This window comes from Trachemys scripta, chromosome 7, assembly GCF_013100865.1.
Source record: "Trachemys scripta elegans isolate TJP31775 chromosome 7, CAS_Tse_1.0, whole genome shotgun sequence".
Taxonomy (NCBI): Eukaryota; Metazoa; Chordata; order Testudines; family Emydidae; genus Trachemys; species Trachemys scripta.
Window position 1 is genome coordinate 341,720 of NC_048304.1, and position 25,419 is coordinate 367,138.

At 46.3% G+C, this 25,419-nt stretch overlaps 2 protein-coding genes across 9 annotated transcripts in view; both read left to right on the top strand.

Moving 5' to 3' along the window:
• The window catches only part of LOC117880220 (probable peptidyl-tRNA hydrolase 2), a 13,818-nt gene extending 5,220 nt beyond the window's left edge, over positions 1–8,598 (top strand). Inside the window, exons 3-7 of one of the 3 annotated variants that reach the window (XR_004646496.1) lie at positions 171–245; positions 624–721; positions 1,354–1,468; positions 4,997–5,275; positions 6,341–8,598. Coding sequence is in view for 2 of the 3 variants with exons in the window: in XM_034776173.1 (XP_034632064.1) it covers positions 171–245; positions 624–721; positions 1,354–1,468; positions 4,997–5,086 (378 nt within the window). In the remaining variant the exon portion in view is untranslated. Of the gene's footprint in view, positions 1–170; positions 246–623; positions 722–1,353; positions 1,469–4,996 lie in introns of all 3 variants that reach the window. The other 2 variants (XM_034776173.1, XM_034776174.1) reach the window with 2 other exon arrangements.
• A 2,411-nt stretch (positions 8,599–11,009) lies between these two features.
• The window catches only part of SETD5 (SET domain containing 5), a 148,643-nt gene continuing 134,233 nt past the window's right edge, over positions 11,010–25,419 (top strand). For 3 of the 6 annotated variants that reach the window (XM_034775998.1, XM_034776001.1, XM_034776002.1), the window contains exon 1: positions 11,013–11,749. The gene's annotated coding sequence lies outside the window, so the exon portion shown is untranslated. Of the gene's footprint in view, positions 11,750–25,419 lie in introns of all 6 variants that reach the window. The other 3 variants (XR_004646489.1, XM_034776003.1, XR_004646488.1) reach the window with 2 other exon arrangements.

A 25,419-nucleotide genomic window follows, 5' to 3' on the forward strand; every position in this document is an offset into this window, starting at 1 on the left:
CCCGGCCGTTCCCCCCCCCTTACCCCCCCTCCCCGCGCGGCGGAGCCCGGCCCCGGCCGTTCCCCCTCCCCTCCCGGCGGAGCCCGGCCCCGGCCGTTCCCCCTACCCGCCTCCCCTCCCCGCGCGGCGGGGCCCGGTCCCGGCGGCCCATGCCCCGGTTTCTTTTTCAGGAGCAGGCGGATGGCGGCGGCTGCTACAAGATGGTGTTTGTGGTGAACACGGAGCTCGCCATGGGCGTTGGGAAGGTAAAGTGCCGAGGCGTGGGGAAGCCCAGATTCTGGCCGGCCAAGCTGCGGTGCCGGGAGTGGTTGCCCGCCCTGCCCAGACTGCGGAGCCACCCGTGAAAAGAGCTGGGTGCCAGCTCATTGCGCGGCCTCCCTGTGCTGCTCTGCCAGTGGCCTTGGGTTGCACACACCACTGAGACATGAATAAGCATTTTGTTATGGAGTGGGAAATGATCTTGTCTTTCTCTTCCCTGCTGCCCCCCAATCTGGGACGGTGATGGGACTGCCTCCTGCTGAAGGCTGTACGTGAATGCAGAGGACTTGTGCCCCTATTATCACACCAGTGGGAGGAGTGGCTTCAGTGGCTCACCTGTTTGGATGTAATGTTTCCCCTTACAGATAGCAGCCCAGGTTGGACATGCAGCTGTTGGCCTGTACCAGTTAATACAGGAAAAATCCACTGGGAGGGAGATGATCTCTCAGTGGGATGAATATGGGTAAGATGGTAGTGTGTGTGTGATAAACATGTGTCTAGCCACCCTATTGAATATATGTTGTAAAATTCAGAGAGAAAACAGAGTGCACTGACTCATGTTGGTCAGGCTCCCTTGTTGGGAGAGAGGGTGAAGGATTGAAATAACAGGCAATATCAAAGACTAAGCTTGAGGGGCAGCAGCAGCAGAGCTTTCACAGCACTTCACTGCATTCCCCTTGGTCGTCCCTCTTAATCTCCCCTTTCACTCATTTAGCATTCACTCTAAATGGTTCTTCAAGCAGTTGTCTGAAATGGGTTAAACAGATAAAGATGAGTAGACATCAGAATGTTCTCATTCTACTTGGTCGTTGAAAGGGCCAAAGGAGGGAGGACCCTTTCTGATCTGGGCTTTTTGTCTCTTGTAGATAATTTATCTGAAATTTAACTTAGTAAATTAATCTTGAATAACTGTTATGCTCCTATCTGAAGCAGGTGGGTTTGCAATTGCTAGATGAATGGGAGATGGATCTCTAACTCTTTTGTTAGGCCAATGACTTCCTTAGCTTGTACACTGCTCTCCTAGCCAAGCAGCCTCTGATAAGAGGTCACGGGATAGTATGAGCTCTTTCTGATCACTTGCTTTTTCCTTGTTAGTGCGAAGAAGGTTGTAGTTCAAGGATCAAACACTGCCCACCTGATGGATTTGCAAGCATTGGCTTTGAGCCTGGAGCTGCCAACATACTTGGTGCAGGATGCAGGGAGAACACAGGTAACCAAGCTAGGAATTGAGTGCATGTGTGTAACTAATACAATACATTTGGCACTTTAAAAGGGCCAATGTCCCAGAGCTTGAAAACAATTGTGAGCAAAACTGATTGGGAGGAAGAATTTAAAACAATGTGAATAATAATTGAAGTCAATCTAAGAAAATTTTACTAGATGTCTTAAAAACCCCATAATTCAGCAATTATCAAATGATTCTTCAGTTACCTTGTTCTAGTTAAGGAATTTGAAAGAAGTGATAAAATTAAAAAAAAAAAAAAAAAAAAAAAGCTGGAAGGGGAAAGTAGACACTGGTAGCAATGACAACAAATTAGCAGTTATAAAATGAAGACCTTGAAAAGGGAAGCCAAAGAAATCAATAAAAAGAAACCTGTAGCCTGTAAGGCTACGGACAATAAAAAGGAATTTTTTCAAATATCCAAAACAAAAGAAATTCTAGCAATGATGTAAGTCTGTTGTTGGATAGGATGGTAAAATCATAGAATCGTGGGACAGGAAGGGGCCTCGAGAGGTCATCTAGTCCAGTCCCCTGCACTCATAAGTATTATCTAGACCATCCCTGACAGGTGTTTGTCTAACCTGCTCTTAAAAATGTCCAATGATGGAGGTTCCACAACCACCTTAGATAATTTATCCAAGTGCTTAACCACTCTGACATTTTCTAATGTCCAACCTAAACAGCCCTTGCTGCAATTTAAGCCCATTGCTTCTTCGCGTATCCTCAGAGGTTAATGAGAACAATTTTTTTTCTCCCTCTGCCTTATAACAACCTTTTATGGACTCGAAAACTGTTATCATATGCCCCCTCAGTCTTCTCTTCTCCAGACTAAACAAACCCAATTTCTTCAACCTTCCCTCATAGGGCATGCTTTCTAGACCTTTAATCATCTCTGTTGCTCTTCTCTGGACTTTCTCCAATTTATCCACATCTTTCCTGAAATGTGGCACCCAGAACTCGACACGATACTCCAGTTGAGGCCTAATCAGCGCAGCATAGGGCGGAATAATTACTTCTCGTGTCTTGCTTACAACATTCCTGCTAAGTCATGCCAGAATGATCTTTACTTTTTTGCAACAGTGTTACACTCTTTACTCATTTAGCTTGTGATGCCAACAATTATGCAAAAAAGCAGAAGTGTTCAATAAATATTTGCCTGATAAAGAAGCTGGATGACTTTACATCCTACCATGGTGATGGAAAACCTACTACTCTGACAGTAACTAAACAGGGTGTTAAATAGCAACTGCTAAAATTAAACATTTACAGTTATCTTGCACCCATGGGTCCTGAAAGAGTTGGTGGAAGAACTCTCTGAGCCATTGATGCTGATAGTTAAATATTGGAACACTCTGGAAGTTCTACAAGATTGGCACAATGTTCTTCTTTCTGCCTATATTTTAAAAGGATAACTTGAGTAACTTCAGGCCACTTAGCCTGACATTGCTCCCATATAATGGAACAGCTGATCTGGGGTGCATTCAGTACAGACTTGAAGGACAGTAGTATAGTTAATACCAATCAACATGGCTTTATGGAAAATGTCTTATCAGACAAACTTGATAAAATTTGAGATTATCAACCAAGTTTATAAAGATAATTGTTAACACCATGTACTTAGACTTCTGTAAGTCAAATGCCTTAGTACTCATGACTGTCTGAAAATATATATCTGCAAAATCATGAAGCGAATAATAAATTTAAATTGGGGAATTGTTATCCAATAGAGATGTTCCTGTTTGGATATCGCAGGAATCTGTTCCTGGGTCAAGGTTATGTACTATCATTACCAACGATTTAGAAGAAAATATAAAATCATTGTTGGTCAAGTTTGCAGATGTCAGTTTCAATATAATGAGGACTGCTCCAGAACAGAGCAATGTGGAGTGTGTGGTAACCTGGAATCACTGGGGTGAGTGTGTGTGAGCGTGCCTGGTTTGAGCATTGGCCTGCTAAACCCAGGGTTGTGATTTTCAATTCTTGAGGGCCATTTAGGGATCTGTGGCAAAAATCTGTCTGGGGATTGGTCCTGCTTTGAGGAGGGGGTTGGACTAGATGACCTCTTGAGGTCCCTTCCAACCCTGATATTCTATGCCAAACACAAGGTCATACATCTAGGATCCAGGAATGTAGGTCCTAGGGATGTAAAAGGTTAACTGCTAAGCATTAAAGTTACCGTTAACCGAACCTTAACCATTGGCCCTGGCCACCTCGGGCCAGCTGGCTGGACCCCTCTTGTAGGCTGGAGGACTGCATCCTGGAAAGCACTGACGCTGGTAGTGACTTAGGGACCAAGGTGGAAATCAGCTGAAGGTGAGGTCCATTGCAATGTTGTGGTTGAGCTAATGTGATCCTTGGATGATGCAAAAGTAGGGAGGTGGTATTAACTTTATATACAGCATTAAGGAGACTATTGGAATACTATGTCCAGTTCTGATGCCAACACTCTAAAAACATGTTGGAAAGGGTTCCAACAAGATCCCAAAGAACGATTTGCGTTCTTACTGTGTGTACTTGCCAGACTAAAAAAGCTAAATCTATTTAGCTTATCCGGGAAGTTGATCAAGTCACTTCAATCTATAGGGGTGGGCAAACTTTTTGACCCGAGGGCCATATCTGGGAATAGAAATTGTATGGCGGGCCATGAATGCTCACAAAATTGGGGTTGGTGCAGGAGGGGGGTGAGGGCTCTGGTTGGGAGTGCAGGCTCCGGGGTGGGGCCAGAAATGAAAAGTTAAGAGTGGGAGGAGGTTCTGTGCTGGGGCAGAGGCTCTGGAGTGGGGCTGGGGATGAGAGGTTTGGGGTGCAGGAGGGTGCTCCAGGCTTGGATCAAGGGGTTTGAAGGGCAGGGGGAGGCTCAGGGGTGCAGGCTCTGGGTGGCACTTGCTGCTTCTGGGAGCCGCTTGAAGTAGCATGTCCCTTCTCCAGCTCCTACGCGGAAGCGTGGTCAGGCAGCTCTGCGCACTGCCCTGTCCACAGGCACCACCCCTGCAGCTCCCATCAGCCAAGGTTCCTGGCCAATGGGAACTGGGGGTGTGGTACTTGGAGCAGGGCAGTGTGCAGAGTGGAGCCCCCTGGCTGCCCGTATGTGTTGGAGCTGGAGGGGGACCATGCCGCTGCTTCTGTGAGCCATGTGGAGCGGCCCCCGCCCCAGCTGGAGCACTGGAGAGGGGCAAGCCTAAGACCCTGCTCTCCAGCGGGAGCTCGAGGGCTGGATTAAAATGGACGGTGGGCCGGATCCAGCCTGCGGGCTAAAGTTTGCCCACCCTGATCTATAAGTACCTACACAGGGAGAAGATTTGATGATGGAGGACTCCTGTCAGACCAAGGCAAGACAAGATCCTATGGCTGGAAACTGAAGCTAGACAATTCAGACTAGATAGGGTGCAAATTCTTAACAGTGAGGAGGGTTAATCATTGGAACAACTTATGGACATGGTGGACTCTCACTTGAAGTCTTTAAATCAAAACTGAATGTTTACCATCATCTGAAGTGCATGCTTCTCTCCACTGTAGGTTCCAGCTGGATCTTACACTGTCCTTGCCATTATCGGAGAAGAAGAAATAGTGAATCAGGTGACTGGGAAGCTGAGGCTGTTGAACTGAGAGCAGCACCAAAGCCTATTATTGTGCGCTGTACCTGACTACACGCCGTGGAATTTGCAAGCAACCTATATGCAACATGGAGAAAGAAGCACCTGTTAACAGCATCTCAGGTCCTTCATCGAGTCATGGGAACCAGACAGCTACTCCCCTTTCTGTCTGCTGAAGCTGCAGGGGAGGCATGATGCTAGGGTGAGGAGGCAGCACTCTTCCTTCCATTTGAGGGAGTCTGTCTTGCTAGACCAGGACTGAGAGAGGTAGTATTGCTGCGCTACTGCAGGTGGATTAGAGAGACTGCTGCACATTTCTACCTCTAGCTTCCCTAGAAATTGTCTTGGAAAAACAAGGCTTGTATTTTCTGAAACGTGCTTATGAACAAGATGAAATTCTGACAGATACCTTGCCTTTCCTTGAAATCTCTGTGGTGAGCTTGTGGCTCTGTTCATTCCCACTGTTCCCACCCTGAAATTCTAGAGTTTTATTGAAATCCAGGGAATGTGCACTGCCATGCTTAGGATGGGAGGGCTTTTAATTTTTATGGAGGTATGTGTATGTCCTTTAATCTCTTGCATAAAAATGGGTTTCAAATATTGGATGATTAAATGACTAAGAACATACCCAGTTGTACTAGGTAGGTTTATGGGGGTCAGCTAGATCTGAAGGGAGAATAAACCCTCCTGTTTCAGAGCTGGGAAGAAATTTCCCTTATGGGCAGGTTATTCCATGATTGCCTTCTACAGGAATTTCTTGCACTTACATATCTGAGACTGGCCATTGTCAGAGAGGATATAGGACTAAATAGACCCTTGGTTTGGCAATTCCTATCCTTCTAAAGCCTATTCTGGCAGTATAAACTGAACAGTGGCACAGATGCAGGCTTGATCTTGTTATGAAATGTACTGTTGAAATAATTACTCTAGGTGAGGAAAATGGGCATTAAATTAGGATTAATATTTCACATTCAAGAGGGGAGGGAGGTAATTTTTTCCCCCAGCCCTAACATCCTGCTTTTAGGTCTTGGTTGTGGTTTTGTAGCACATGTGCTTAGGTGGAATTTCTAGTGAACTTTATTCAATCTAGTTGGTAGAAAATAGCCCTGGGTGTTTTGGGCGACAGTAATGGCTTTTAGTTATGTGTAGGCTTGGCTGATTGTGTCTGTCTGTAGGTACTGGCCCATGGCGGCAGCATCCAAGTTTGCATGGTTCAATAATGGTGTTTTTTTTTTTCCTCCTCCCATCATAACACCTACATTCCCAGTACACCGTACACACAGTTCCGGAATTGGAAGAGGTGAAACTGGCTGTCCCATGAAGTGGAACTTAATACCTGTGGCCTGAACTTCCAAGACACCTTGTTTTTAAATGTTACATGTACTGAGAGGGGAAAGAAGCAGAGGCATTGCTTTGTCATTAGGCTTGTGACCAGAACCTGCTCAGACCTCCTGTATTCCTATGGAGAGGGTTTTGGCTTACAGGATATGGTCTCCACATTAAACTTGGATGCTTGTTAATAAGCAAGGTGTTGACATGCCTGAATAGTTTCTTGGGGGTAAATCCTCATGCTTGTCTGTAGTGTCGGTGTTAGAACATACGAATGGCCATACTGGGTTAGACCAAAGGTCCATTCTGCCCTGTATCCTATCTTCCGACAGTGGCCAAAAAGGAATGAACACAACAGGTAATCATCAAGTGATCCATCCCCCGTCACCCATTCCCAGCTTCTGGTAGTGTAGGTGCTTAAAGTTCACTAACAGCACTTATCTGTTTGTACTTCACCTGCATAGCAAATTTAAGACTTTTCATCAAATTGTAGGCATGTGCCCATGTTGCAGATTGCAGTAGAACACACAAGCTGTTATGGTATTAAGATCCTTTGCTGGAGTAGAGGTGACACAGAATTTTTATGGCAGTCACAAACTCCCTGAAGTCAGGGATGACTTTTAATGGAAACAATGCCGTTAAGCACACAATTGTCGAGTACATAAGTAATGTTGGATATTTATAGTTAACTGTAGCTGCCTAACAACTGGTAGGTCTGTGTTCTGCATCATATGCTCATTTAAGGAGGGAAGATTGAAGGTTTCTGAATGGGAACTGATGGGTGCCATCTGAATAAGATACTCCACCTGTAAGAGTTGGAGGTGCCCTGTAGAGTGGTAGAATAGCATTACAATTGAAGCACTAGACCAGGACTCAAGACATCTGGATCCAGTCCCTGGTTCTACCACTTTCTCCCTGTTTGTTTGCTCACTATCTATAGAAATAGAGGGTGTAAAAGTACCTAGATTTACAAAGCAATGCTGCAGAATAACCATGCAACTTATATTGCACTAGTGGCAGAGGCTCCTCATTATGCCCGGTGCGGTACAAACCTGATATGGTCCCTGTCCCAAAAAGAGGTATTTCCTGATTGTTGTACTGTTCAGGTTTGGCTTTGTTACAATTTGTTTGTTTGCCTTCAGGAAGAGAATAGAATATTCCACTGCTGCTTTCCTTCTTCCACTTCCCTTTTCATGGGGGAAGGGAGAGTGGTTCCTATAGTTGCCTGGCTTATTCAGTACTCCCTTTGATGTATGACTCGGGGGTGGTGGTGGTGGGGTAGTACAGGAAATGCTCTTGTGGTAGATTCTCCATTTGCTTTGGCTAAGACTCTGGGAAAAGGAGAGAACCCACTAGTTCAGTGGGGTCCTGAAGCAGTTGCATGTTGAATGATAATTTGACTGTTTTGAACATATCTGATAAGAAAAAAGTGCACTTGAATTCTTGCCTGCTGATAGCAGATTTGTTTAGGCTTTTCCTGGGTAAAATGTGAGCACAGCTGTCGGGTATGATTTGGTTACATCATCTGCTTTGGAAGAATCATCAGATGAAAGCTCTGCATAGTCACCCTTGTGCTCTAGATAAAACCAGGAGGACGTGGCCCACAGCAGTTCAAGATATTCAGTGCCAGACTGTGTATCCTTCCAGAGTTTGAGACTGTTCCATGTGACATCACATGATGATGCAGCTAGAGAATTTAATGCTTAGGAAACCTTCCAACTTCCAGAGTTTCCCTAGATTTTTTTTGGCAGGGCACTGTACCAGAGAGGTGGGAGAGATTGGGGTGAGATTGTCTGCAGAGTCTCATCTGGCTCCTGCTGCTCTAGGTGGCACTCCAGTTGTCCTGTCTGCTGCATCCACTGAGAGTAGCAACAGAGAAATCTTCAAAGCAGCAGTAGTGATGAGGTGGAAAAACCTTTGCCACAGCAGCTTTGCTAAAGAGGCAGTAGGTAGGTGAAGATATCGAGACTGTCTGTTGTGGGCCAGGTATGGGTGGGGAGATGGCATTTGAAAGTGTCATGGGGAGAGCAGGCCAGGGCAGTATCCCCTTAGAGTGAAGGTAGCTAGACTGGAAAATGGGGCAGGGTGCCTGCTGTAGTGGAGATGTGGATTTCACTGGAGAGTGCTGAGCATGAGTTGACTCGCTGAGAATCCTAATGGTCAAGGCAAAGCTTGAATAAACTCTGAATTAAAGAACATAATAGACTTGTTGCAGTACAGAAGGGAGTAAGATGCCACTTCCTGCTGTGCCCTAAGTGCCCAAAATGACTTCTTTACAATATGTATCTTGTCCTACAGTGTGTGCAGATACTGCATTTCCTCCACAAGATGGCCCTCGATTGTATTTCAGATCAGACTCAGAAGCTACATCAGTTTTTTATGTTCTCTAGATCCTGCAAGAGGATGGGAGGAGTTAAGCTGTTGCATTATATGCCTAATTGTAAGTGAATCAGGCTTGAGTTTTTTTTTTAATTTTTTTTTCTAGCCTTGTGCTGACATCTTTGAGATTAGTGCAATGACTAAAGTGACAGGAAGCATGCTGGCTGCACCACTATTAGATGTTCTCCATTTGGCACAGGAACAAAGTCATGAGGAAAAAATGCATTGCCAACAATGTTCAGTAAAAGTAACATGAAAAGGTAGCTTGTACTAGAGACACCACCACAAAGACCTTGGGGTAGATGAGGCCATTTTTTCAGTTGAGAAGTCAGGGAGGAACATGCTTCAACCAGACTCATCCTTCAGCTGCAGCTAGGAATGTTTCCAGGGAGACTAATTATAGGTGCAAGGAGGTGACCCTAGCACACTTCACGTTATAATTAGGCTCCCTCAAAGCATCAAGGAATTAGTGTTCACTTTCCTACAGCAAGAGGAGATTGAGTTTAGAGGGCATAGCCCAGTCAACAGGTGCATGGGCCTTTCCCTCTGTGAGCTGACTTCCTCCTGCAGAGGCCTATGAGCAAATCATTGCCTGGTGCTAGTCTTGGAAAATGGTTTGCCTAGGACAGGTCATTCCTTTTTTTTAGAGGGACAAACAAATTTGTCACTCTCCTTATCTCAATCATGGTGTAAAAAAAATAAAATAAAGGGCTAGCAACTGCCCTTCCGTTAGTATGTGCTTCCCTAGCTGAGGAGTTGAACACGGAATCAGCTGCTGCCCAGCTTTTCTCAGGACTACTCTGCGCTGTGGAACGCGGGGCCAGGGGATGGCCTTGAGGCCAAGAATTTTAGCATGATTGAGAGAAGGATTTGGATGTTCTTCTGCATCAGACTAGTCACAGTTATGTAAAAGGTTTAAAAAGGCCCGAAGCCTTTTGCTTCAGGGGCTGTCTTAGCCTCCCCCTCCTAGTTATTGCAGGGGGGGGGGCGCTGCTGGGAGTGGAGGCAGTCTGGGCGAGGGGAGGCAGTGTGGCCGTTGGCCCGGTGGCTCTGCTGGGCTGGGGCTGGGCCGCTGGCCGAGGGGAGGCAGTGTGGCCGTTGGCCTGGTGGCTCTGCTGGGCCGGGGCTGGGAGGCTGAGTGGAGGCCGTCTGGCCGTTGGCTCTGTCTGGGCCGGCGCTGAAGGCCGGGCTGACTGGGTGAGTGGAGGCAGTGTGGCCGTTTGCCCGGTGGCTCTGCTGGGCCAGGGCTGGGAGGCCGGGCGAGGGGAGGCCGGTGGCTCTGCTGGGCCGGGGCTGGGCCACTGGGCGAGGGGAGGCAGTGTGGCCGTTGGCCCGGTGGCTGGGCTGGGGCTGGGAGGCCGGGCTGACTGGGCGAGTGGAGGCAGTCTGGCCGTTGGCCCGGTGGCTCTGCTGGGCCGGGGCTGGGCCACTGGGCGAGGGGAGGCCGTCTGGCCGTTGGCTCTGCTGGGCCGGGGCTGAAGGCCGGGCTGACTGGGGGAGGGGAGGCCGTCTGGCCGTTGGCCCGGTGGCTCTGCTGGGCCGGGGCTGGGAGGCTGCCTGGCCGGTGGCTCTGTCTGGGCCGGGGCGGGGAGGCCGCGCTGACTGGGCGAGGGGAGGCCGTGTGGCCGGTGGCTCTGCTGGGCTGGGAGGCTGAGTGGAGGCCGTCTGGCCGTTGGCTCTGCTGGGCCGGGGCGGGGAGGCCGTTGGCTCTGTCTGGGCAGGCGCTGGAGGCCGTTGGCTCTGCTGGGCCGGGGCTGAAGGCCGGGCTGACTGGGGGAGGGGAGGCAGTGGGGCCGTTGGCCCGGTGGCTCTATCTGGGCCGGGGCGGGGAGGCCGGGCTGACTGGGCGAGGGGAGGCCGTTGGCCCGGTGGCTCTGTCTGGGCCGGGCTGACTGGGCGAGGGGAGGCCGTTGGGCTGGTGGCTCTGCTGGGCCGGGGCTGGAGGCCGGGTCCCGGCGCGAGGCGGGAGAGGCTGGGGGCGTTTCTCAGTGCAGCAGTCACGTGAGTTCGGCCGCTGCATCACCGCAGCGCTGGGCGGGTCCCAGGGCCGCGGGCTCGCGGCGGCGCCGCAGACCAGCGCGTGACCTGCAGCCAGGCCCGGCCCAGCCGTGCGCCCTACGGGAGCCCCCAGGGGACATTCCTCGGGCGGCGCGGCCCCCCTTCCCCGGCTGGGCGGGAGGCTGCGTGCGCGTGCCCTGCGAGCGCCTGGACTCCGGTTCGCAAGCAGCCCCACCCCTTCTGTCTGCCACGTGTCCTGAGGCGGGAGTTACACCCCGGCAGAGAGGCGCCCCCACGTGGTGCAAGCGGCGTCGAACCAATCATAGGCCGGCTCCGCCCCCGGTCACGTAGAGCGGCTAACTCCATGCACAACGCCGATATTTGTCCCTAACTGACGGGAGGATCGGCCAACCAGAGCATATTTTCAAGACGGCCTGATACACCCCATAGCCAATAGGAGCCGCCCTCGAAGTTGCAGCGGGGCTCCTGTACTAGCCGTAAGGCAGCCGCTCACGCGTCTTCTCTGACGTCACTACTCCCTTCGCAGTGGCAGCTTGGGACACCAATAGGAAGCCGCCTCTGTGGCGAGAGCGCCTGGGCGGGCCAACTGTAGCCAATGTGATGTGGACATGGGCGTGGCCTGCTCGATCAGGGGCCAATCGAAAGTGTGAATAGGTGAGGCTCGAAGAGGTGCCGTATGGATGAAATGGGTGGAGCCAGGCGACGGTGCAGCCAATGGGGAGAGGCAGTGGGCGTGTCCGGATAGCCCCTGGCGCCAGCGCTGGGGCGCCCCGTGCGCTCAGTGCTGTTTCCGCCAGGCCCGTGGAAGAGGCGCAGCCAGTGGTGCTGAGGGGGAGGGGCCGAGGCTGCCGCCGCCGCAGAGGGTCTCGGTCCCGTCTGCTGCCCAGGAAACGCCGTGGCGCCGAGCCGGGCCTAGTGGCGCGCGGGGCCCGGGCAACGGGCCGGCCAGGTAGGGGGCGGGCTCTGGGGGAAGGGAGCCCGGGGCGCCCCGCGGGGTGACGGGCCCGCGGCCTGCGTCCCCGGCAGCACCTCACGGGTGCCGGCCGGCTGCAGCCGCTCGCTGCCTGGGCTCCGTTCCCAGGGCACGGCGCGAGAGGGACTCGGCGCTGGGCAGGACGAGGCGGGGACGCCGCACGGGGCCCTCGCAGCCGGGCCTGGGATGGGAAGGGCCGCGGGGGACCCGCAGCCTAGCCGGGGGGGCGGGCGGACGTGTCCGCGGGATCCCTGTCCGAGTCTGAGGGGACCGAGTGGGGCGGGGGGCTGGCCGAGCCCCGGGGGGGGACACGAATGCGTGGGGGGCGCCCTGGCTGAGCCCCGAGGAGGGTGGGGGAACAAGTGGGAGGAGTGTCTCGTCTGGATGCGGGGAGGTGTTTGTACAGATGGGAGCCCCAGCCAGGGTATTGGGGACTACCCAGCTCTGGGGTTGGTGAGGACGGGGACTCCTAGCTAATTGCCCGAGGGAATCATGGCGTTTCTCCTCAGTGTGTGCATCTGTCTGTCTTGGGAGGGCCGAGTTGTGGCTATCATGGTAGAGAGAGAGTTAGATTCTGATTAATTCAGTTTGTTTTGGTTCCCAGGCAAGTCTCTGTGTGGGTGGTGGTCGGTACAGTGGAGCTTTGTCAGTTGCCTTTGCGCTGCTTGTAGAGAGGAGAGGGGAAAGTCACTATTGTGGGAAAGCCCCCTTTTGTGCTAATCACTTCCACTCCAAGATTATTGCTTCACAGGAATGAGAGGATCACCCTCTGTCTTGAAGCAGCTTGCTCTGGGCTGCTGTTTCCTTTCCTGTCCCTGCTGTCAGCTCTGAGCTGCTGGTCCCTTCAGGGTATGGGGGAGGAGGTGTTTGACCTGCATTTTCTGCTTTCTCATGGTGCCTGTACAGTGTGCTCACTAATAATCCTCTCCTCTTTTCTTGCCTTGTGCTGGAGGCTGCAGCACGGATTTTCCTGCATTTGGTTGTCTGTCGTGTTTCTCCTGCTGGGTGGATTCCCAGTCTCCCTACCTGGCTGTTTAGGCTCAGGACCTAACTAAAACACAGTTCATGTTTTTAACAGCATACAGCTGTGACAAGGTCACCTGTGTCTCCAGCAGCTCGTCCTTGGATGCCAATGGCCTACTGTTCAAACAGAGCTCCTTTGTTGTATGTCATATGTCTTGTAAAATGTTGGGCTTGGCTCTCTAAGCTGGAAAGTGGCTCTGGGAAGAACTTCACGTTCCTGTTCCCTGACAGAAGGAAGGAACTGAGATGTGGTTCCTTGTGCTTCTAAGCAGGGAAAATTGATGTAATGAAGGGGATTCTCAACAGGCAGCAGATAGTCTGTTGTGCAGAGGGGTCCTGGGATTTTATTGTACAGTGATTAAAATATACCATTGGGATTCTTCCAGCTCTCTGCAGAGGCCAATGATGCTTTAAGGAGATAATAGCTCTTTGCAGGCCTTGCAATGGCCTCCTGCAGTCTCTCTCTGTCCCATTATGTAATTGGAGTGTTTAAGGTTCACTCAGGCAGAGGTTGTGGGCAGGAGAGTGAATTAATATTATCTTGTGGGGGATGGGACTATTGTTGCAAAAACCATGATTTTGGCAGCATTATTATTATTTTTAATTCCAAATTGACACTTTGGAGGTGCTGCTGTTAAAAGCGAAAATCTAAGGCTAGACAAAGAGTTCAGTATTTCCTTAATAGGGAGTAGGAGTTTCCTTTTTCACCTATGAAGGAGGTACTAGGAATTTTTCTGTAACTGGCCCAGGAAGTCATTTTGTTTCCAGCCTTCTGGCTTGAAGCACAAAGGTGAAGGAAGTAAGGAGGGTGTTGCTTTGCTGTGGATCCTGTGGGTAAGTGTTCAAGGCAGTGACAGCAGCTGCAGTTGGCTCGGGAGCTCTGGTTGCTACGTGAGAAGCTTCAGTAGTGTTGGCTGCTGTCTCCAGGGAAGGACAGCAGAGCAGCCTCCATTAGTACTGTGCTTAGGAGATGGCTGGTTCCTGTTAGGAGAAAGGGCTTTGCTTTTGCATCCACAGCTCTGAGGCAGAAGTGTGTAAATCTTGCTCCAGCTGGATAAAACTACAGGCTAGATTTCATTGTTTGGTTCATAGAATTGCACTAGGATGTGGGCTGGAAACCTGAGCTGGCTTTTTTAGTTGTTTCCAGTCTGTTCAAAACTAGTTTCCACTTTGTTGTAGCTGTGTTGGTCCCAGGATATGAGACACACAAGGTGGGTGAAGTAATATCTTTTATTTCACCAAAAGAAGTTGGTCCAATAAGAGACAAGCTTTTGTGCTCCAGAGAACTGAAGAGTTCGATGGAGCTTGAAAGTTGTCTAGTAAAAGGTATTACCTCACCCATCTTGTCTCTCTCTATGCAAAATTAGGACAGTGAGAATTGATATTCTTTTCCTATAGCAAGAGAGACAGTTGTAGCCTTGGATCTGGGACTGCAATCTACATCTGACTCCAGTCTCCTTTCCAGTTAGTCATACAGCCAGATGCTTTCCTTATTGTTCGTATGTCTCCTTCCTCCCCTTCCATCGGCTGGGCCCCATTTGCCTTATTGACTGGAATTTCTGCTGTGTGCAGTGGGTGTGTGCTGCAGACACCAGCCTGCTGCTGAGAGGGGATTTTCCATTCACAGAGCAGAGAACAGTCAAAATAGTGGCCCAGCTCAACTTTGGAACTAACAACAAAACACAGGCTAAAGAACTTTCCCCCTTTTGCTGTACCCGCACAGCAAAATGTAAAGCATATAGACTCTTCTGCAGTTGGATGCCTACCAAAAGATGTAGGAAATACTTTCCCTCGGTTACTGAGCCATTTTCCCTGCTGTAGATAGTGAAATATATGGCAAATGCCACCTCTGCAAACATGTCACTCTGCCTCCAACGTTTAATTTAGCAACAATTTGCAGGATCTGTGGCAAAGGGCCATTTTTGCCACGACTGTGTATTGTGTGAAGAGCAGCTGGCAGGCACCACACTGCAGTGGACTGTCTAATTGGTTTTAATAGAGATTTCCTTTTTAGGAGAAATAATTGACTTTTAAAAAACTATTTAAATCTAACTACTCTACTTTTTGAGATACATCTTGTGTTGGACCTTGTCTGTACCATGTTGAATAAGCGATAAAAATATATCCCCAATTAAAAATATATTTTAAAAATTAGTAAATCTGAAAACTTGAAATTTGTATACATAATTCATGTAACAAAATGATAAAGCAATATGTAAAACAAGTGTACCCAAGTGTTTGAAAACAGTCATAGTCTTTGCAAACACCCATCTGGTTTGTGCTAACAAAATATAACTACTAGGCTTTTTTCATAAAATATCATGTTAGTTTGTAGTTTTTTGATTAACTGTACATTTTATCTGAACTAATGTTTGTAATAAATTTGCTTGACTGTCAGGAATCATTTTCTTATTCCAAAACAATATAATTGGTGCACAACATCTTATATTTGAGATGTAGATTCCACAGTATTTTAGAAAGTAAACTTAGAGTAATCTCTGCACGTACAACTGAAATGCAGCCACCTTGTGGGTGGAACGTGGCAGTTATTTAATAGTACACTACAGCAGGACAGCAGTAATTACCCGATTTAGAATTTCGCCAGGGCACCAGGTCTTACTTCCTTGCTCGTGTAAAAAGTATGAAGGGATCTTCACTAGTTGCAAATCAGCCTTTATTTTGCAGTGCCCCCAACACAATAAATGGGGCATTAATTCACTGCTGACTCAGTTGGAAGACATAACTGAAAACACTTTCTAGACCACCCTGGGATTTGTTGGAGTTGTCCTGACCTGAATGTAATACTGATTAGCTTATGATATCTGAGATTACAGTCCAAGATGGCATGACCACATTTTACATATACTTAGCTGTCATTTACAGCCAACTTTCATTTTGAGAGGCATTGTTTTCATTCAAACTAAGTTAGAAAAAAGCTCATTAGTGCAATATTAAAGAGATACTGTTGGATCAGATTTCACCCTGTTTATGCTCTTTAAAAACAAACCCTTAGAAAATTTCAGATTAGTAGAAATATTACATGAAATATACAAGTATTTCCAGTGGAAACAGGTTTTTTTAAAATACAAACATTCCCCTGCACTTTCTGTAGCTGAAATACTGGGGTTTAGTGCATGATAACTGGAAAATGAAATTGACAGACTGACTTGTCTGTCTTTAGTGTCCCAGCTGAGAGAAATGCAGCAAGTCAACTTTTTAAAAAAATATTTAATTTTTTAATGTGATAGTAGACAAAAATGTGGATTTTAAATATCTTGAATGGTGTTCCTTTAAGGCACTGTGGTAATACAAACGTAACAAATGCACAAAGTTCAGGAAATTCAAAAGTCAAGGTTCACAAAAAGTTATTCTGCTCCTGTGCATGCACATTGGACTCATTCTTTGAGTTGTTAAATGCATAACTTAATATATGTAAAATATGCTAATGAAATATTAAGGTTATAAGTTTTTAGTACACAAATCAGGATACAAGTATGAAGATTTTTATAGTAATAACATAATCAGTATTGTGAGCAAGTAATGAATATATATTTAAATAAATACACATGTGATATGGGCAAATGAAGATTAATATGAAAACCTTAACAGTTCTGTCTTCACTTATTCACCATTAAATAAACATATTACATTAACAACTTTTGTATTTAATTTTTTTGGTCTTTTACATATGGTTATTAGGCTAATATAGACTTTAAAGTTCATGCTTCATTTAAAGGAATAGGATGTGGCAGCAGTTAGTTTGTAGCACCTTTGCTGCTTGTTATTTCATTTGTAGACAGTACAAGTCTGGGGTAATATGACAGTGACACTGTTTACATCAGAAAGTATCTTGACAGTGGGAAAAGGGAACTTTTAAAAAATGAAATTAGAATTTGCAGGTAACTGGAATGCAGCAAAAATTAGATACCTAGAAATTGTGGAATCTACAATTTTTCATGTCTTCAGTTTTCTCCTTTCCTTGCTGAAGTTGCAGTTTGGCAGGAATTTGTTCTTTCAGTGGCACTTTTCCAGTATTCCTACAGCAAGTCTTCCTAGCAGCAACTCCTGTCCCTACTGAGCAGGGAGAATATGCAGTTTGCCTGGCCTCCTCACTGAGCTACAAAGGGGTGGGGCTTATTAAGCTGCTGAAATCTTAGCTAATTCCCACTGAGCATACTGAAGAAACAATTTTTCAGCTACTCCCAGTTTCTAATTTTTTTCTGTAATTATCAAAGATGCATTCTTCCTCTCGGAGGATGAACTGTGTGGCAAGTCTGGAGATTTTTTTGTTCAGCCAATTTTCAGTTACTGGAGTAGGGTTATAATTTTCCTTTACTTTTGAAAGTGGCTAAAGGGATTTTTTTAAAAACTTCTTATAAGGGCTGAGATCAAGATTGAAAAGGTATAGCCTCCAAAGGAGAAATTTGCAGAAAGTGAAAACAAGTTACATTGGAAATTTGTACATAACTTTATCACTAACATTTGCAGCTGTGAACCTTATAGAATAGATTGTGCAATATGTTCTAGTGAACATTGTTCTGGAAATCATAAATATACAAAAATCCTGAAATTCTAGGCTTAAGTACTTAGATTTAGTGGTTCATAACTTGGAGCGGGATGGATGGATGGTCCAGTGGTTAGGGTACTGAGAAACCTGGATTCATTTCCCTGCTCTCTAAAATCTTCCTGTGTGACCTTGGACAAGTCACTTAGCCTCTGTGCTGTCATTTCCCAGCTATAAAATGAAGATGACGATGCTTCCCTACTTCACAGGGTGTTGAGAGAATAAGTACATTAAGGTCTGTGAAGTGCTTTGAGATCTATGGATGAAAACCAATATAACACATGGGCATTATTATTATTACTTGGAAGGGCTATGTTTGAACAAAGCTGGTATTTCACTCTCTTTCTCACTCACACGCACAAAAGCAGTTTAAAAAGTAAAAGGTTGTTTACCCACCTAACTCCGAACTAGCTGAACTGATTCTTTTTTTTCTCACTTAAAAACAAAATCTTTTGGGTTGAGACAATCTGTGAGAAATTTTATCCCTTAAAGAATTTTAAGAAAACTATGGATTGAAAAGGCGTTTAGAACGGAACACCCCATATCACCCTTAGTGTGTTTATAGTCAGAAGAGTGACTGAAAATGGCACCACTCTACCCGTTGTGAACTGATGTTTTGTTTGTCTTGGCTGCTAACTTACTGGTTCAAACAAGCTTATTCCCGTTGACCCTGCAGAGCTCATACCACTCCAGGAGAGTGAGCGATGTTCTCTTCTGTCTTGGGTATCAACAGGATTGCAATATTTTACCTGTTATGTCAGTGGCAGAGGAAACAGTTTGGAGTGCTGGTGCTAAGATAATCCTTTTTTGTCTTTTAAAGTGAACCAATTTGATATGCAGGTATCTGCTAAAGAATGAATATGAAATCACATATATAACCATGCTTTTTAACTAGAGCATATCTATTGATACCACAGGACAAGATCAAGTTTAAGGAGGAACTTGGAGTTTTTCTTTACCTTTTTTTTTTTTTTTTTTGCACAGACTTCCAGTGTTGCAAAAATTAATTTGACATTTGAGTTCCTTATGTATTGTATGAAAATGTCTTATTCTTTTGTTGAATGAGCAAAACCTATTTTATTAAATTTTGAATGCCTCTGGAACTAAACTTGCAGTTCATATATTAAACAGTAAGCTCATCTCAACCTTAAATATGGTGGTGTTGCTTCCCCTTTGTGATGTTGTTTTTAATACTTTGTCATTTAAATTAATGAAACAGTATCGGAGTTCTCGAATGACCAAAGTATGCCTTTAAATCACTATGGCTTTTAACCAAAGACACTGCTTAGTGAATAAGTTTCTACTTTGTTTTCAAGGTTTTGAGTTCAGATCCTGTAAAGTTGCACTTAATAATAAATGTTTCCAATAATGTGATTGTAGATTAATTTTTAGTATTGCAATAAGTGTGATCCACTACGTTCTGCTATACTTAAAAAATAAAAGAAAAAGTTTACTGTAGCTATATCTTTAGGAAAAGGTTACATGTTTAAATGGGCAAGTTAAGTAGGATGTGGTTGGGATTCACTTGGCTTCCCATGTGCAATTCAAAGCATCTTTGTAGATTATGAATTCTAAGGGTGCAGGGGATGTGGTTTGGGTGCTTCACTGGGGCTGAGGTGGTGTGGTTATTTGGCTCTTCCAGAGTCTCCCTTGTAACTTTGGGCTAACAGTCTGCATTTGACTTCCTCATGTAAAATGGAGGTAATGCTTCCTATCTTCCTCCTTGCTTGTCCTGTGTTTAGGTTGTAAGCTCTTCAGGGCAGGGACTGTTACTATGTGTATTTACAGGGCCTCCCACAATGGAGGTTCAATGTCAGTTGGGGCCTCAAGATGGTGGTGTAATAAAAATTCTTGATTAACTTGAGTTTTAAAATGGAAAAACCTCTTAAATATTTTTAGAAAATGTAAATATAAAATGTTACTGATCTGCACACCCCATAATTTGCACACATAAGGCAGTCTCTCCCTGTTTCTCACAAGACTTAATAGCAGGGAACTGCAGTGATGTCTCATTACTTTTGTAAAATATATTACAAAATATTCTTTAGTACAATATACTGTATTGTAAACAAAACTAAATACTTCTCAAATAAAAACAGTACATTTTGTGATGGATTATCCCTTTTTTACTCAGAAATTAGCTAATTCTTTATTTCACAGTGACTTTTGCAGTCATAATCTCTGTTTTGATTGTAAAATATCAAAGCACTATAGAAAATTGTGAATTACTGAGGCTCTACTGTCATATAGTCACATTTATGCATAGAAATAAATTAGTAAGAAGTCAGGATTATAGATATTTTCTAGATACCTTTGCTGGAAAGGACTTGTCTGTAAAATAAGAGTATGGCTGACCCCAAGGAAGCTGCATTGGAAATTTGTTAGGGGCCCACCTCTAACTTTTGTATATGATAGTGTATTGAAGCTTCTAATGTGGAGAGGTGGCCTATCCAGACTACAGATCCTGGCATGCAGTGCTCCAGTCAGGCATCTTATTATTGCATGCTGGGACTTGTAGTCTCTATAGATAAACACAGCCATTTGGCCATATTGTGTTACTCAGGCATTACCCTGGGCTGGAATTAGGTTATTTACAGCTTTAAACATGGCCTGCAAGATCGGCAAGTGCACTTGCTGCTTTATAACAGCAGTGTGGAGCGTAGATGTCACCTATTATGACAGGCAAAGGCACCTAATCAATTTTGGTGGTGAACTAACAGCTGCTGCAGTCCTATGGAAAACTTTCAAGGGTAGCTCCAAATAAACCATGTCACACTAATCTCACCAGTTAATCATCATAATCTGGATTGCAGTTTGCCATCTGCTCATAAAAGTTGCAGCTTCTCAGTTTGGTGCTGGATCTGCTGTTGGTATGTGCGTGGGGTATCCAGTCTGCTGTTAGATGACCTCTAGAGCTGCTGTCACTTCACAGGGTCTTGTCTGTTAGACTCTATGGTCATGGGTGCTATAGGAAAACTTGAGTGCTGCAATCCAGCACCATATGGCAAAATGCGATTTGTGATGGCTCTGATAAGCAGGGGAGCACAACTCCCATCAGCGCCCTCCCCACTACACTGCTCTTTCCCCTGGCTGGGTAGGAGGAAGGGCTAGAACCAAGATTTGAGTGAGCTGTCTGCAGGGTGGCCCGATATTTAACCCTTTGTCCCGCGTCCCAATCAATGTACGATCAGGACGCCATTTGTCCCGATATTCAGGTAAGGAGGCAAGTGGGAGGGAGGTGCTCCAGAGTTGGAGCACCCACAGGGAAAAATTGCAGCCAAGCTCCCCCCTCCCACGAGTGTGCTGCATCCCCGCTCCTCCCCCCTCCCAGCGCTTCTCGCTGCCTAACAGCTGTTTGGCGGCACTTAGCACTTTCCAGGAGGGAGAGGAGAGGAGGTGAAAAAGAGGCAGGGGTGGGGACTTGGGGGAAGGGGATGGAATGGGGATGGAGCGAGGGTGGATGCTTCGGCAGGAAGAGGCGGGGGGTGGGTGAGCACCCACTCGGCAGAGGGGAAGTCGGCGCCCTAGGGGCGAGTGGCGGGCGGGGAGGGTGAAGAAGCGGGCGGGGTGAGGTGGTGAGCGGTGGGTGGGGGGGACTGAGGAAGGACACAGCAAGCCAGGAGGGGGCCAGGAGATGGGGAAGGGCGTGGTGGGGGGGTGGCTGAGCGGGGAGGGGGCGGGACCTGGGTCAGAGTGGGGGTGGAGCCTAGGTGGACTGTGGGCAGGGCTGACGGCAACCCAATGTGTCCTGATGTTTCAGTGTTGTGATCTGGTCACCCTAGCTGTCTGGGAAGCAGGAGCCAGCCGTGTGAGTTAGGAGCTGCTGAGAAGCACTCCAGGAATTAGGCCTAGAGCCACCTGTGGAACATGCTGGGTCTGCTGGGCATTACAGCTGGGTGCAGGTCTGCATGGGACTCGGGGGTGAGCTGTAGCACTTGGGCAGGGAGCCAGTGCACTGGGAACCTGTTGAGAGAAATACCACTGAGTCTGGCCTGGAGACCTGCAAGCTTCTATTGGTTTGACTAGAAACTGAACTGGAGAGGGCCCCCCAGGCACTGGGCCCCAAGAGCCCTAATCCTTGATTGGACTGCCCTTGGGGCGCACACAAGAACCACTGTGGCTCGTTTTGAAGTGTACCTGTTTAAGCCTCTACACCTATGGTATTTGCAACCTATCCCTTTTCTGCCCCCTCCCGCTCCCCCAGGAAAGTATCTGCTCCTTTAGCCATGTGTCTGAATGGTTGTTTGAACCTACCAGGGCTAGCACCAGCAAGGCCTAGCTGCTGAAGTACTTACAGTGCTTGCCTCTGAATTGTGGTATATCTGGCACGCTCTTGCTACCTTGGGGGTTTAGTGTACTCCAGCACTGAGCAGCTATGATTACAAGATCTTGACATCTAATGATTCAACTGAGGCTTGGGTCTTTTTTCGGTTGGCAGTGTGCCACCAGAAGGTGACCGATTCCATTGAGTACTAAGAGTGTTCTTTTTCTGTTCCTCTTTTCAGCAAGAGAAACTTTGCCTGAGTTTTCAAGGGAACAGTGAAACTACCTCTAACACAAAATGCTGTTAAATACACAAAGGGAAGACACTGGAAAAACAAATCTTTTTTTCCTTTAAATTTCATTTTTAGTAACGATAGACATTTTAAGTATAGTAGGTACAAGATTTCTGGACATGGAATTTAAGTTGATAGGATCCCTTGACTTACTTATGAAGTTTATCATTTGTTGGCTCTGCTAGAAAAGTGGTGGCTGTCACTTTTTCTAGATTAGTTCCCAATGTACTTTGAGCATAGGACAGATTAGTAAAGGAGCTGTAAACATTTGAGCAGAGAGGCTCCAGAAGCTGACATGGGACTGCCTTTTGGTGGATTCTAATTGGCTACTGGAGGTCTGGTATGGTCCTTGATTACGGTTCCGTTTAAAACACCTTCACCTGACAATTAAAGTCTGCAGAAAGATAAATTACCAAATAACTGCTCACATAAACCACCATAATACTTAACAGTAAAACCAACATGCACTATAATCCCTATTCACGGCCCTATATTCCTGACCCTTCCCTAAATGTGTGTGGGTAAAAAGACGGGCATTAAAGCATCCCCGGAAAGTTAACCAATCTGGTCTTTGGCATGCCAAGAAGTGGTAGTGCATTCCAGCGTCATTGGCCCCCCTCACAGAATATATCCTGCCACTACCCTCCATTCATCTTTAAATCGGGGCTGTTAGTTTGAGTGCCTCTGGTTGCAGCTATAGTGGCATTGCACGTAGAGATTGGGTCTTTTGAATAACTCACAAGACATGGAAGCGGCTGCATATTAGATGACCTTCGAGACCACTGCTGATTCAGGGCTTTTGACATTGGGAATGTTGTCTGCAGATAAAACCACTAGGTACTCTGGGTAGAGTACTTGTAGTTTTCAGCTAGATCCCACCAGCTGCTGACCATTTCACTTGAGCTAATCAGTCTCAGGAAAGGAATCAAATCTGAAACTCAGTGGTGTCACTCTAACGCAGGAGTTTGAGAGTTGACTCCCTTTTTCCATGCACTTATAGGTTCACTTCTCTTTACTGTGAGGGGGTGAGAACCAGTGTAACATGCTGAAGGAATTCTGCCATCAGAGTTTTTGGGCAAGATGGCAGACAAACCAAAAAATGGCCTTGATGTATATTCCAAAAGTGATGACAAATTGACAGTCTCTTTTAGAACAAGCATAAATGCGCTTTGAAATTTAGGAAGAGGCTTTTAGACAAGGGTAGTGTGTGAGGTTAAGAAATAAAAATGTACCTTGAGTAACCTGAGCTGTTGCAGGATGTCATTAGAAGTGAAAATTTTTGATTTAGGCCTTGTTATGAGAGAAAAGTCATACTGTTTAAATAGAATTAAAATCTATTTAGCTAAGCCAGTCAAAACCCTCTTTATTGACAACTTAAACTATACCTCTACTTCGATATAACGCCGTCCTCGGGAGCCAAAAAATCTTACTGCGTTATAGGTGAAACCGCATAATATCGAACTTGCTTTGATCTGCTGGAGTGCGCAGCCCCACCCCCGCCGCAGTGCTGCTTTACCGCGTTATATCCGAATTCATGTTATATCGGGCCATGTTATATCGGGGTAGAGGTGTAGTTTAGCCAATGCTTAAACTGGTTTAGCTTCTGTCAGTGAATTATCAAATTACCAGACTGATTTAAGCAAAGGTTAAACTGGTTTAAATGTCTCTGTTGGACTTTGCATCAGTTTATAGAGATTGCTTTAAAATCCATTTAGTTAAAGCAGTGCAACATTTCTCTTAATATACTTAGTTGTTATACAGTGCTTTTCACTAGTAGCTCACAAAACAGTCAGTGTCACTGTCCCCATTTTACACATGGAGAAATGTTGGTAAAGAGAGGGAAAGTGACTTGCCCAAGGTCATCCAGCGGGCCAGTAGCAGAGCCAGGAATATAATTCAGGTCTCCTGAATCCAAGTCTGGGGCTCTGTTTACCACAGAACTTCCCATTTAAACTCCAATGACTTATTTAGACTGCCTTAGACTTCTCTGCCGCCTCTCTGCTGAACAAGTAGAATGTTAGTATTGGCCTGTGTAGCTGGTATGTTACAGAGCTTCCACACTTGCATTCATCACTATGGCTGCATACAGCAGTATAGTAAAACGATGCAAGGACACTGCCCTCTGTGACCCTCTACCAGAGTTCCTGGCACAATTGCTATGAGCAGTGGCTGGTGTACTGTGGGACAGTAGTAGGTATAATTGTATTGTGTGAGCTAATTTGCCAGTTGTTGGGTACTGTAATATTACAAGATGGGCTCAAAACAATTATTTAGACTTGCAGGCATAAGGGCTAACAAATGGTATTAAGCTCCCCTTAGAATATGTGTAGCAAACTTCTGTGTAGATGCTTAGCATTCTAGAGTCTAGTAACATTTAGTATGCCATAATTCACCAGTAACTTCCCACTGTGCTAAAATCCTAGGTTCTGAGATTTCTCCTTTTTTCATCTGTAGGGAAATGAACTCAGCCCTTAGTTCGCTAGTGTGTGGAATTTCCTTTGACTAAAAGCTGCTGTTCTGGGTATTCTCTATAGTATTTGTGCTGGGGAAAATTCAATATCTCTGTAGCAGTTTGAAAGGGGGTGGAGGGCATAAAGGAAATAGTACACCTCAGGAAATGCTGGCTCTAGAGATTTGTCCTTTCTCTAGAATGCAGCTTCCAGTCTTGTAGCAGCTGAAATCTCTAACTGTGACATGGTCATCTTCCTTTACCTTGTGTAGAATGCTTCTAATCTACATAGTAAATCACCTCCCTCCTGACTAAAGCAATGACTGGTGAAAACTGCTTACCTGAGACTGTAGCTGACAGCCCATCTCCATCATGATGCCAGACCTGATTATTCATGTGATGCCTCTGCTTTTGGACCCTGGTCCGCATGCCCCCCAGGTTGAGAGGCTTCCAGCTATTGTCAAAAGGGATGCAGTCTGTGATCTGAAGCAGGAGTGAGAGCGAATGTGGAGGGGACTACAAACGCTTGTCTACACATAAAAGTTACTGTAGCAGTATAATTAAAGTGGAACAACCCCCCTAGTTTGGACTCAGTTGCATTGATTTCAAGCTGCTTCATGCCATTATACCTATTCCTGTATGGGAAGGGCACTAACTGTTCCAGTTTGTCATCTTCACACCAGTATAACTCTGTTCACATTAGGGCTTTTGCCCGTGTAATTGCTAGGGGAAAAAAATCACCCCTAGCTGAAATAGTTATCAATAAAACTTCTAAGTATAGACCAGGCCTAAGAAGTAGAAAAATATGCTTGCTTCAATACAAGTTACTGTGCTAGATGTAGGAATGACTATGTAAAATTCTCTTGCCTGTGTTATGCAGGAGGTCAGGTGATGATCATAATGGTCACTTCTGGCCCTCAAATATGTAACATTTGTGCAGTCTGAGGCCACAGGAAAGGGGATGGAGGTGAGGATGCACTTAGGGCCCCAGGAAAGGAGATGGGAGTTAAAAACTAGTAGAGGCAGGGTTGTGTTTGCTTTGGGGCACTGGATG